General features: G+C 37.8%; 1 protein-coding gene across 2 annotated transcripts in view; it reads right to left on the bottom strand.

Moving 5' to 3' along the window:
• Positions 1–13,983, bottom strand: part of IFT80 (intraflagellar transport 80) — a 47,085-nt gene that overhangs the window by 31,592 nt on the left and 1,510 nt on the right. The window contains exons 2-5 of one of the 2 annotated variants that reach the window (XM_035334389.1): positions 13,225–13,310; positions 12,249–12,470; positions 4,777–4,887; positions 2,410–2,478 (exon numbers count right to left, since the gene is read on the bottom strand). In XM_035334389.1, coding sequence (XP_035190280.1) covers positions 2,410–2,478; positions 4,777–4,887; positions 12,249–12,470; positions 13,225–13,261 — 439 coding nt within the window. In that variant the 5' untranslated portion in view covers positions 13,262–13,310. Of the gene's footprint in view, positions 1–2,409; positions 2,479–4,776; positions 4,888–12,248; positions 12,471–13,224; positions 13,314–13,983 lie in introns of both variants that reach the window. The other variant, XM_035334388.1, reaches the window with a different exon arrangement.

Here is a 13,983-nt window from a genome sequence, read left to right as displayed (position 1 = left end):
TGTGTGTAGCAGAGAAGGAGCTAAGGTTGAGTGCCAGAGGGATGGAGCAGCCACTCAGACACTTTCAGCCACAGCAGATACTTGGGTACTTACAACAGCAAGTCTGTGTGAGACTTCTCCCTTTCACAGGAGTGGAAATATTAATTCACACAACGTATGCCTCTCTATTGCAGCACTATATGTCACTTTGAGTCATTTTTGTGTGTCATTTTGAATACATTTTGAGTTTGTCCCCTAACAAGTAAGCTCCACTTCACACCTTGTAATTAGACTGTTTCTATTCCAGATGTCAGTTTGCTTCCAGTAACCAGAAAGGTAAAGGAAGAAGATGAGGATACTCTACAGGTGAAAAAGTGAGCTCGTGTTCAAAGAGCAACACAACCACGAGAGCAGCACACCATGGCCAAAGGCTGGATGCAACAGAGGCCGTGGGCTCTCACGAACTTGACTCCGTGCACATCGGAAGGACATGCGGCCACAGCACTCCATGCAAGTTCCGAAAAAGCTAAAAAAGGGGAAAATATATGTTCATGTTTCTCTAGTGAATAAAAATCCAAAGATAGAACAGGCACGTAGACCATCAACCAAAGATAAGAGCCTGAAAATTTATTCCTAATACAAAGAGTGGAATGACTAGAATGTTAGCAACGGTAATCCTTGCATTTCTCAAGATTATCGATAATGAAGTGAAAAATTAGCTCAAACCCAATATAACTCACTTAAAAAACATACACATTTCTGCAGAATCCTATTCTGACCTTAGGTATGTCAGCGCATTACAGAATGGTCTGTGGGAATCTGATCCTATCACATTTAAAGGGCTTTGGAGCCTCATAGGTCCTTATCTTAAAACACAGATAATTATTTCAAGCAGACCCAACTCTTACAGTCTAGCAGAAATTCTAACAAGTCAATGGAACTTGCATATTTCAAACTAGAATGTCTCCTATTTTAGAATCTACATGAAACCTCAAACAAGCATGGATAAACACACACAAAAAAAACACCTTGAAATGTATCAACTGAAAAATAAGAGTCTGTGCTTCATATATTTTTTTTCCAAAAGTCACAGTTCAGTTAACTTACCTTTTTACATTGTAAGCATGAAAAAAAATATTACATCTGAATATGAACTTCCTCAACAAAATTGAAATACATTTTACATTCACTCCTGTGGTTAAGATGCCTTCAACAGGTTGAAAGAATTTAGATAATTTGTTTTAGAAAGAGATAAGGGTCTGACATTTAACCCAACCCCAGGTGCATGTGGTTTCTTAAAAAATGTCAAAGGGTCACATGATCTCAATGTATGAAGTCTGAAAAACAAAATCTAGCTCAGTATCTTCACTGAAATAGTATAGAAATGTTAGAAATTGTAATTATAAAAAATAGCATTTCAAAAATACCAAACTTCATCTGTATAAATACATACTTTCAGCTTGCACAGTTGTATTTTTACAATAATGTGATTTTAAATTGATTTAGTAAAAATAACTGAAATGTTCTACTATGCATAGAACTGTAGTTGCAAAGCCAAGATCAAGGTTAGGTCTCCAGCCCCAGTTCAACAAAGAACATAACTACAGGAATGGTTTCACTTCTGTAGGACCGTTTGCATGTATTAAATTAGTTACTGGGTTAAATAGGGCTGTTAAGAGTTTTAAAGGGCAGAGGAACTAACCTATATACGTTTTTTTTTTTAATTCTTTAGTCTCTCCAGAATCCTTAGCGTGGAACTGAAACTATTGTCTGAAAATATTGCTAGAATACATGTAATTGGACTTTTTTTTTTCTTGAAAATTATCATCTAATTGAAAATTCAAACTACACAGTTTTTCCTTAAAATTTATGATATAAAAACAACTGTTTGGAGGGAGGGATCAAATATAAACCATTTCAGCTGAAAAGCAAATGTTAAAAAAATGAAAACAGGGAAGCTGGAATCTATAACAAACTATTTCACACTCCTAACAGAACTTCTAATCACAGTTCAGTAATAAAGATGAAATACATATTTCTGCAATTTCTCTTACGTCTTAGCAATTTATCCAGCCCAAGACAAAACAAAAGACAAACACCCACTGAGAAACTTCTACAGGTTGTAGTTAGAATGTCTGTAGGAAAAGGTGATTGTGCTCTATCCTGAAAAAATAAGATCACTTGGCAAAAAATTCATAAGAGATATGATATTCAAAAAAAGACAAAACGGATAATAGAAGCTCTTCTTCATTGCAGGGAAGCAATGCTTTGAAAATATTTGCTGAAAATGCCATGATTTATCTTTAATTTTAGTGAAGATTATCTAGGCCTAAAGATCATTAACCAAACCAGGCTAAGGGTCTGTTATTTAAGTATTTTTAGATGCCTCAAATTCAAAGTTCTAACTGACCTTTAAGAAAATTAACTTACCTTGCTGAGCTAACGTGGATCTCAGCATTCCACTTTTAGACCAGATTTTCACTTGGCCATCTTCACCAACTGAAAAGTTATCAGAGAAATCAACTTAAGAGCAGTAACAAGTCTAACAATCATGGCAGTTGTAAACTTATGGCATTTATTGGCAAGTACTGAAGTTAAAATAAGTCTGGATTTTTATACAAGTAATATAGTTCTTACGTAGTCCTCCTCACATGCAAATAGATAGTATTTTAAAGAAAAATATTTAAGTCCTTTTCTGCTGTTGTCAACAAGTCTCGTCCTCTCCTGAAACTCCTTAGGGTCTTCTTGTCTGAAGCTGCTCCTGGCAAGAGAAAGTCCATCCCTATTCAAGTACCCTAAGTTATGTATTTTCTATTTAACGTCGCTAGTAGTCTACATCTATTTACAGTTCAATGTCCCAGAGGCTGATTAAATGAATCTCTTAAGAGTGCAAAGGGAGAAGGTGCAGATTTTAAGTATTAAATTGGAGGCTTCGCAGAGGATAAATGGTGAAACTAAAGATAACTGGGGGCTCAGTTTGGAAGGTTTAAATTTTATAACATAACTGCATGCTACCAAGAAACTTAAATTAATTATTAAAGCTCTTATGTGCTATACAGCAAATTTAGTGATGTATGCATAAAGTAACAGTGATTTCCTAAGGTGTTATCATATTTGAAATGCACGGGTCTTAGCCTTTATTTAAATCTCCCAGATTCAACTGATCAGGAAAAAGGTGCACTTGGACCCTTGATGCCATTCTTTCTTTTGAAGGTAATTTACTCCCAGACTTCAGGTTTTTATATATGGCAGATTTACCTCTTAAATAGTTTAAAGTGTAACAAAAACAAAATAATAATAATAATAATAATCCTGTGCCCATTTGATATTGTTAAAATAGAGCCATAAAGAACATTTTAACTGATACAGTATCACCACAATTCTCTATTCAACTCTCTTGTTGCAGGTGAAGAGTGGTTGATCTCAGAGTACCCTATTTGGATGTGGAGGTGAATTCACACATTCCCCATAAGCATCATGCAGTTTTTCAAATATATATATATATTGAAAGGCAAGTTTGACTTTTTATTTGGAGAACTTCCTGAGGCAAATTTGCCTTTAAAAAGAACAATATTTCTATTCCTCTGGGATTTAAGAGGAACACGCCAGACAGAATCCCTTAAAGCACCATTTTAGAGACAGACTGAGTCTGGAAACAAGCAGATCCAAAATTATCTTCAGTACTTCTGGACTGAGTTGGATCTTGTCCAAAGAAATCAGCTGTGCTAGATCAACAGCAGGCAGCAGAAAATTCTGACACCAGCAGAAATCAAAAAGTCTATCACAGGAAACATAAGTACCTTCCCCTTAACATCAAGATAGGTTTTCTTTAGGAAAGTGACCCAAGCAATTAATTACCAAAAGATTTAGGGGAAAAACAGACACGTAGAGATGCAGACACCAGGAGATCACTCTTCCAACACCGACAGAGAAAAGGATTAGACAGCAGCTAGACTGTGCCACTCCAAACAGCCAAGGAAGAGCTGCACAGGAACATTGAAGATGCTCATGAGGCCTCAGCAAGCTTTGCTGGCCAAAAAACTCTAATGACATGTGCAGGTATAAACGTGCCAACTTAGCAACCTTTTTTTTTATGTAACAGACAAGAAAAAACCACATAAGTATTCTCCTTTATGAAGTATCTGTTCAATATCTACAAAAGCCTCTAAGCACTGATATTAAAAACATCACTTTCAAGTAAATGTGATAACTTCTAATAAACAGGATCACAATAAAACAGACATGTTTTTTACTCATTTTTGTATTAAAGTAGCAAATCATCTTCTAAAACATCATTGATCAAATAGCATAAAATTAATTTATATTAAACTAAGTGATAATACCTCGAGTGATAACAAAGACTTTTAAAAATGCAGCTCATTTGGGCACACTTTGTTACTGATTTTGTGTTTCCATTTCCCCCCTTTCTCACAAGGGAGGGAATTTCAAGCTACACCAGTATGTGAACACTTTAATAGATTGAGTTTTATTCATTCAAATTCAGTATAACAAGAATATCTCTTAGGAAATCTGGGACTACATCTTTTAAATATATGTCAAGGATTAAGTTATGTTTCCAAAGCATTGCGTTGGGTTTATCCTACAGCGTAAAGCTCTCATGCTCTACACATTTTATTACGCACTTATGTTTCATAAATTTTAATATTACATTTTTGTGCCCTTTCACTTCTTCATGGCATACCATCTATGTATACAGAAAAAAAAAAACAACAAAAGGCTTTATTTCGAGAGCTCTCGTCAGTTTTCAAACCGCTTCATTTCCTCAAGAGCGCTTACCGGTGGCCAGCGCTGTTCCCTCGGAATTCCACCTTCCTGCAAGCACGGCTCCGCAGTGGGCTTCCACGCTTTTCTCTACTCTTCCCGATTTGGAAATTAAGTGGAACTTCCCTAAACAAAAATTCAATGCAGAAATTGAGCACCTATTTTGGTGAATCGGTATTTACTTTGTTCCCTTCTGTTAACAATACGCACGCAAAACGAGATGAAGAAAACAAAAAAACAAGCGCAATTATATTGTTCACAACCATGATTAGCCCAAACAAATGAACTTTTGCAAAAGAAACATTTGTAAACTAGCTAAAAATCTTTTTTTTTTTTTTTTTTGTTTGTTTGTTTGTTTGTTTTCTCCTATTGGTATATGCAATCTTTGTTCTGTCTGTTCATTTTGCTTGTGCCCCTCTAAAGTGCGCGTGTTTCTCTGGGGACACAGCCGCCTGCTGTTATTTCTTTCCGAAAGCTGACAAACAGAGGTACGCACGCTGCAGCCCAGGAGAGTCCTTGGGTTTTCTTTTTCTTTTTTTTTTTTTTTAAGATCTGAAAAATCACTCAACACCAAAAGGATAATGGAAAAGCTCGTACGATCTGACCATCAGTGAGCGCGTTTCTCTGAGGAAGTCTTACTGCTCGCATTATGGGGCTGTTATGGAAATTCACAGAAGCCAAAAAACAAAGCTATTAATGATTTCAACAGAAGCATGAGGAAGTCTTTCTTTCCAAATGAGGGATGTTGCTTAAATCCAGGAAGATCAAATTTAAACTGGACCAAAGAGCAGACAAAGGAGGGCTTGGAAACATGTGGCAGAACAAATGTGTGGCTTAGAATAGTACAGCAACACAAATTAACTACTTTAAAACCAAAACTCTTTTCAAATTATTTTATCTAATATCTGCCAGTAAGCCACTAGAAGTTATTTCCCGCACAAGCAAATTCTTTGAAATAAACACTATACGGCTACCTCACACCAAGTGCACGCAAATGCTCCGTCACTTCAGGTGGGATCAGTTTTCCATTAATAACACAATTAATGGACCCTCCTGCTTGGGAGTATGAATTATAAGGCAGGCCACACCTGGTCTGGTTAAATAGCAGGATCCCAGAACGTATTGAGAAACCACAGAGAGAAAGGGGGGCATATTTGGAGTTAAGAACGGCGTGGAAATAAGCGCCTGAAGGTGTTTCTGTTGGTCATTGCCTTTATGACAAGCCTGAGGGAGAGGAAGGGGTAAGATGAAGGCAGCTTAACCTGTCAAAATGAGGTATCTCCTACGCAGAAGAACTAGAAACCTGGTTGGAACTACAATATTGACATCAGCAAAAAGACCCTTCAGCAGTCACCAGCTAATGGGAAAGCTTCCAGGAGAGCACTGCGGGGCTCAGCGCTCCTGAAGGAAAAGCGCAGAAGTTGGCTGCCTCTTGCAGGAGGTGGAGGAAGGCTCTCTGACCTCAGGGAAGCTGGTAGGGTATGCTACAGCCCCTGAAGTAACTGGATGATGGAAGTCATGAGCAGAGGTGCCAGGAGCATCTCTAGCAATCCCAGCAGCGGTGAGACAGGGTCTGAGTACAGGCAGAGGCGGCCGCTCCACCAGCACGGGCCCAGCCTGGCACAAAGAGCTGGGGGCAGAGGTGGTGCAGCGAGACAGAAACAGACTAAAAACCCATCCATCTTAGTAAAGAAACACGTTATCAAGGCAAGTATATGTGTGCAGGTGAGAGTGGAGTTAGCTATGAACCACACCAAAAGTAAAACCTAAGACACCACCACACTAAACACACATTAAAAACAAAAAACTTCACCAATCTTGGCTACTGTGCAAGCGGCCTGCGCTTCCAGAAGCCTGAAGTGACTTTTATTGTGTTTTATTTTGCACTTCAATTTAAGAAACAAAACAAAAACAAAACTTGAAAACAAAAGCAGACTAAAAGCATTCTGGTAGATCTGTCAGTAAATAAACATCAGGCGGACATCAGTGCTCTTCCTAGTATTATTCAAATGAGTACAATTACGCTTTGTCTTCATTTTGAGCATATAAACAAAAAGGCACAAGCATCCAGCCAAATCTCTGCCAATGCAGGATTTCCAAGCTAAGGACTTAATACCGAATAAAAAGAATGGTTTGTATAAATCAGTTTATTTGAGCAGACCGTTTTAAATATCACATGCTGAACTGTACATTTTTGCTTTTCATTACCACTCAGTAAAGGCCTCGGTATTCCTCTAAGAAGCCCCTGCAACCTGACACATAGCAGGAAACAAACAAAAAAAAAACACAAAAGAACAACAAAAATGGCAGTTGGCAAGCAACTGAGTATTTGGGTTTAAGTCACGTTATCGGGAAAACAATGGGCCATGTCACTGTACAGGATAAAACCCTGTGACACTGGGAAGCATTCAACTCGCTGATCCATCTTCTGCATCCCTTCCCGGTCTGCCAGCTCCTACTTTTTCACAAGGCATCTTCCAAATAATAAAACGTAGCAATTTGTGGCCTAGTAGGAAAGAATACATCTTGAAATAAGAACAGGTCCATCTTTGGTGCTAAGAATTCATCTGGAAAGAGGATCATGTGTTTAAGAACTGTTCAGTAATACTTAAGCACAAATCAAAATTTGCATGGTTATCATCTTTATTTCTGTAATTTCTTTACGTTTCCAACATCAATTTACAACTTATGACAGTCAAATCAACGCGACTCATTAAATACATTTTTGTCATTGCATTCTCACATAGAACTTTCTCCAAAAGCCAAATTTCAATGGATTTCTCTGCCTTCTTCTCTCTTCTGTTCTTCAATTTAACATTCAAGTAGTAGAGGCTTTCAAATAGAAGTTATTGCCTTCTTGTACACAATTAAGAAAGGGAAAATTTTAGCTATATGCTTGGAATAGATAGAAGTGATTCAACTTAACCTTACTTTACATCTCAGATTTGTAAAATACTGCTCCCTTCTTTTTATGAAGTACTGAAGCCAGAAGCTGTCCTCAAGCTTAAAGTGACTCTCCAGTTCTGGAGGAATTTCAAGTGGGAGATTAGCAGCCTATTTAAATACAGAATAAAAAAGATGTATGTTTTGTTCATTACTTTTCACAGACTGTTAAATGCTGACCTAATGCAAAATTATCAATAAAATAAGAGTTGAAAAAAATAGGTCTATTCCCACATGATTTGTGCTTAATGTGCAACTTAAAGCCGAACATTTTCTTTATTTTTGTAAATAAAGTAGTAGCATAATCAATGTAAGTAGGAAGTAGAAGAACAATATCCCACAAGAGATGAAACTCAGAAGAACACCCAAGAGGATTAAATTTACATTTGCTCTAATTTCGCAAACATCTGGAGTTGAACCAGGAATTAAATGCAACCCTGTAAAGACATTATACTCAATTTCTATCAGATTCTGCAAATTTCCAGGAATCCTTAGCACAGAGATGAATTAGCTGATGGAGGAAAATTGCAGGCTTGACACATGAGGCATGATACATACGTAGTAGCTAAACAAAATTTTAAATTTTACTATTAAAAAAAATAAATTCAGAAATAAAACTATTTCATTGGGGAAAATGGAACAAAACTAAGATTTTGTTTTGACTAATACATTCCAGGAACACTTTTCCAAAAATCAACTTCTCAGGCTGAATTTACCACTCAATGCTAAGAGCTTACCCCTTAGTCTGAACAACAGGTATTAGGTTAAAAAAATGTCTGTGAGAAAGCAGATAAAGTGCTAACTTATACAAGACCAAAAAATGTGAATTAATTACAGTAAAAATAATTAATTCCATGAGTAAGAGCAAAGCTAATCAAATGTTACTGCCTAAGGGAGTCCAGCTGAATCCTCCCAGCATTGCGGGGATGGCGACAACTCTTCCACGTGGACTGTCACCAGCCTGTGCCACAGCTGCCCCCTCGTTACAGCGTTCACTAATTCAGTGTTTTTTCATCATGTGGCTGCCCCTTTCCATAAAAATTGTAGGGATAGAGGGCACTTTGTCTCTCTGGAGCCAGTTCCAAAGTGATTGATTACCTGGCAGCAAGCCACCTACAAGTCTGACCATGGAGTCCCACTTTCTTTTCTTAGGGAGCAGGAAAAAAGGTTCTAGGTTTTTTCATTCAGGTTTGTTTAAATTTAGACTCAATGCTTATATACACATTGGGATTTACCCTATTCAGTTAAATACATCCTATCTTCCTTATGCAATATCCTACGTTACCCTCCTACCTCAGGGTATCTCCTGCTCTGTACAACCTTCTGTCACCCTAGAAACAGGCCAGGCCAGGAGACTGCAGACCTTGAATGGACAGTACCTACTCCAGCTGTAACACCATTAAGGTGATAAGCCTTAGGAATGTGCCGAGAACAGTACAATCCAAAGGGCCTACGTGTTTGTAAAAATAAATAAATAAATAAAATCCCACTGCATGATAAAAAAAAATCCCTCTGCAAGTTGGCAGAGGCAGCCCAATCAGTTTATACTGCATGCAAGCAAGAAACAGCTGCATTAAAAGAAAGTGAAAGTTAATCAAGCTGATCTCCAGAAGTTGGACAATGACAGTTTACAGACTCTCAAGTGCATATGGATTCTGAGACAGAGTTACATGATTGTTTATATGTTTTATTAAAAAAATCCTTTAAAAAAAAAAAATATGGAAGAGACAGCATTCTTCCTGGCCCTTTTGTCTCTATTCCTTGTAGCTGAAATCATTATAAAGTACTCCAACATTAGCTAGAATCCCAAAATGACGACTTTAGGCTAGACAGAATACGTTTGGTAAAAGTTACAAATGAACAAAAAAAGTTTTATGAAGGAAATGCAGATCAAGATTAAGGGACTGGTTTAGAATTTGTTGGTCAGACAACTAAAATCTCGTGCAGCAACGAGAATCAGCTGCCAGGCTGTAAGAACCCCTCACTATAAACCCCTGCCATTGACTTAAGTCACTTAGAGTAATCCCAAACTCTTAAGAATTAAATGACAGCCTTAGAAAGTCCCAACAAATCCTGGAGAAGGTTCCAGACCCTACCTATACACGATGTTATTAATGACTCTTTATTCCTAAAGGGCAGCTCTGTTGCAGTTCAATTAATCCACTTACAGGAGAAGGGCACCCATAGCTACTAGACACTATGTTTAAGAACTGCTACCTTACCTAAATTTGCATGGGGTATGGGCTAAAGTACGTCAGAAGGGATGCTACCAGAACATGCTTGTGTTTTTTTTTTAACACTTCTGAAAAAAATAAAAGCAGATTTCCAACCTTTCAATTAATCTATGAATATAATTTATTTTTCCTCATGTATCTTAGTGATATAAAACCCAGAGGAAAAAGAGAAAAAAAGATGCATACCAGCCTTAAGTCATCTGTTCCATGAAGGTACTTGTAGCCCTTATATATACACCAAATACCTCAAAGAGATCTTGGCCTCCAGTCTGAACCGAACTCTCAGCCTTCCTAGTTGTTAAGAGCAACCATTACTAGCAGCCAGAGAAATCACCAAAATTTCATGCAAGGAATGAATTTTCCCTGCCTTCTTCAAACAACGCTATCTCTCTCTATCCATACAGAAAGCCATGGTGGACACATCAGCTCCAGCCTGCTAATGCCCAGTAACAAACCTTCTGTTCCAGGCTCACAGGGAAGCCAGCCACACAAGCAGCCCTCACAAAGGAAACATACTAGACCCACGAATCCAAGGTTCTGGCCACAACCTGGGCAGAAGCTAACTGGGAATCATCCATCAGTCCCATTGAAACCATCAATAGGTCCCCTTGAAAGCGGTCAATAAGGTCACGGACTGATGGCCATTATTATTCTGATGGGATCTGCCTACAATTGACCATGATCTGTTCTGCCTGAAAGAGCTGGCAGGGATTTAGGGCAGCGAAGTGCTTTGAGCTCACTGCTGAGAAACTCCCATTGCTGCCGTTGTGTCGGAACGCAGCTTTACCACCAAGACCTCTGACCGCTGACAGAAGAATATAAACTCAGTGTAGCAGATTCATGTGATCTGCTTCTTTGCGCACATAATTACCGCTATCAGCAGGACAGTTTAATTGACTTACTCTGAAACCTTTCACTGCGTTTTCAATGGAATAAAACAAAGGCGCGAGATGTTAGGATCTATGTAAGGACTGCCCAACTTCTGCAAGCGAGTCATAGAGCTTTTCCAGGTCTCTCATTTGCCACGTTCCTGGATGCACCACGTGGAAGTGTTAGGAAACCTTCCCAAACTAACATCCCATCAGCAGGCTCATGGTCAATAACAAGGTCAATGTAAGATAAAGTAAACGCAGATTTCATAAAGGATCGAACACCTTGCAGTCTTAGTTTTAAAATTGACAGGTTCAGGCAGACACACTCTGGTCTGAATTACTGGGTTTCCACACTGTAGGCTCTTTATAGCAAAAATAAAAAGGGGGTGGATGAAAAATTCTCTTTATTCTTATTTTTCATATTTTCTTTTTTTAAAAATTGAGAAAAAAGTCCAAGTGTTTTACTTAATGAAGAAAAGGCATAAGAGAAGAATAGAAAGGGAAAATATATGCAGAAAATTGTCAATGGCATGGATCATAACCCCAACCGCAGTACCAAGAAGAAAGGAAACAAGTCTGACCTGACTTGTATGGACTGCTTCATAATAAATGTAAAATGATAATGAAACTAGTTACCTAAGGTTTCTTCACTGAAACAAGGATATGAAAAATTTGCCATCAGACAGGGAAAAAAAAATGACTGTGTTTAAGTTGGACAAAAATTAATGTCTCCTTGGGAAGGAAGAAAGAAAACAAGCAATCATCAAACCTCCTGGCTCCAGCTTCCCTTCCACAAAGCAGAATCTGTGCACTGGAATACAGTCACCACTGTCATAAAGTCCAGTCCAGTACACAACTACACTGGACACACAGCAGCACACAGCAGATATATGTGTATATACGTCTGCCACCACGGCAGACACACAGATCTTGCAGATCTGATGACAGCCAGAACTAGATGCTCCAGAGGGATATTCAAGACTCCACAGAAAGCAGATACAAGACATGTTCTTGTAGTATGTCCAAGATTTAGCCTACGTTGATATTAAACATAAAAATTAAGCAATTTCAGTATCTTCTGTTTTGATAGCTATAAGTGATCTGGTATCTATGTTGGTAAGTAGTCTAGACATATTTAAAGCTACTGGATAATGAAATAGACAAATGGGAAATGAGCTGTGAAAGATGACAGAATTTGACTTTACATATAAAATTATGTATCTGCTGACAGAAGCATGTCTAATAACGTGGTATCGGTGAAAACTATACTAACACAATGGATTAATTTTGAAACATCTTTTTTGTTACATCAGTGCAACTCCTATATCGATATTTGAAATTGTTTTATTGCAGACTATTTAAATGCAAACAATTCTTGAAGTATTTGTGACATAAGCATAAAGTGGTGTAACATTATAAGTATTTTTAATTGACTTACCATCAGAACTTGTCAGAACAAAGCTCTCAGCATGGGGCTGCTTCTTCCCACCTATACTTCTGGGAAGCCAGTGAAGATCTATGGGATAAGTATCATCTGGGAGTTTCACTACTCGGGTAGTCTCACTAGTTAGAAGGTTCCATTTCAAAATCTGGTGGTCATCACTGCAGGAATATAGCTCATCAGCTGTAGTCCATCCCACACAGCTAACTAATTCCTTATGTTTAATTAAATTAAGGAAATCTGAAAATTTTAATCATTAAAATGGACATAAAATATTAGTACTTAAAGTAACATTATTTTCATAAGATTACATAAAACGTTTTGTATATAGGAAATATGATCCATCATTTTTTCTTTGCTCTTCTGTGTCAAGGAAAGAGATGGTAGAAATTCACCAGGAAATAAAGCAGACAAGCCATATCATGTAAAAATAGAATTACTATGATGTGGATTTATTGAAACGTTGCAGAACTGCTGGGTTACACCTGTACAGATCTTAGTGAACAATACAAGTGCAAATCGCCCTATTATTGTTCACATCAACACACGTGGTGTTGATTTATTAACACCACATTGTGTATAAACTGTTGACATATTCATTAAGAAATTGAAAATCACACTTGTTTATATCTGCTACATGTGCATCCTCTTTCAAGCAAGTATATAAAATCACTCACTACTCCTATTTACTGTCTTGGAAAGGTTTAACATCACTACAAACAGGAAAGGAAAGAAAAACTCAAAACTTCATAGCAAAACGTTGACAGCTTCTGAAGGGTAAGCGCTACTCTGAGAATGTTCCCCATCTCTTAAAACATTGTCCTTAAAGACTGCACTAGATGGTAAGGTTAGAGAAAAGCCACCTGCAATTTACAAATATTTTACAAGGTTTAAGATAAATAAAATCATTTCTAGAAAGAAACTAAACAAAAATACCGTGTTTTTCTGTGGTTTATTCTGAGACAAAGGATATGCTTTGGTTCCTTTAAAAGTGAAGTCTTCAGCCTCATTTCAGTTGTTCAGATGTATCATTAAAAATGATACGTAGGTATGATATAACTGTAATAAAACAAAGCAAACATACATAAGTAGCCAAAACTAAAAAGGAAGATGCCAACAGCAAGACAAAGTTTTGAATGACCAGTGTTGCATTAGCACTGTCCCAAAATAAGCACCAACATGAACCTGAGGTTTTAAGGGCATTCTGTTTGTACAGTACCCAACTGCATACTTAACACGATTGCTGAGTATAAACACAGTGGGCAATTTAAAGCACAACTCATGGTAGGAGCATTTTGCTGGAATGTTGTGAGCTGAAATACTGACGTTCCCTTGTGCAGACATAGCTATGACAGTAGCAAGGGAAAACCTGGAATCACAAACTTTTCAAGAAGCTTTGTGCTTAGTGACAGCACTGTGAGAAAAGCTATGATATGAAAATAACCCTGCTGCGACCAAATTATATACTATCTTACTCTGTCACCCACCGCTACTTGTAACATCCATGATACTTTACTGCAACACAGTAATTCCATAAGCAGTTCAAAGAGGTCCCGCGGTCCCATCCCCTTCCCTCTTTTAACCGCAAAAGCCTTGTGAGTCTGTGCCTGGACAGGATGGAGGTACCGATCCGGGTTAAAACTCATTCACCCTTCAGGATGGAGAGAAGCGAGTGCGAGAGGTTTGGGGCAAACGGTACGCTCCCAGGAGAGCACAATGGTACACAACGCGA

The sequence above is a fragment of the Oxyura jamaicensis genome, chromosome 9, assembly GCF_011077185.1.
Source record: "Oxyura jamaicensis isolate SHBP4307 breed ruddy duck chromosome 9, BPBGC_Ojam_1.0, whole genome shotgun sequence".
In the NCBI taxonomy this organism is placed as follows: Eukaryota; Metazoa; Chordata; class Aves; order Anseriformes; family Anatidae; genus Oxyura; species Oxyura jamaicensis.
This window is presented reverse-complemented; position numbering and strand designations above follow the sequence as displayed.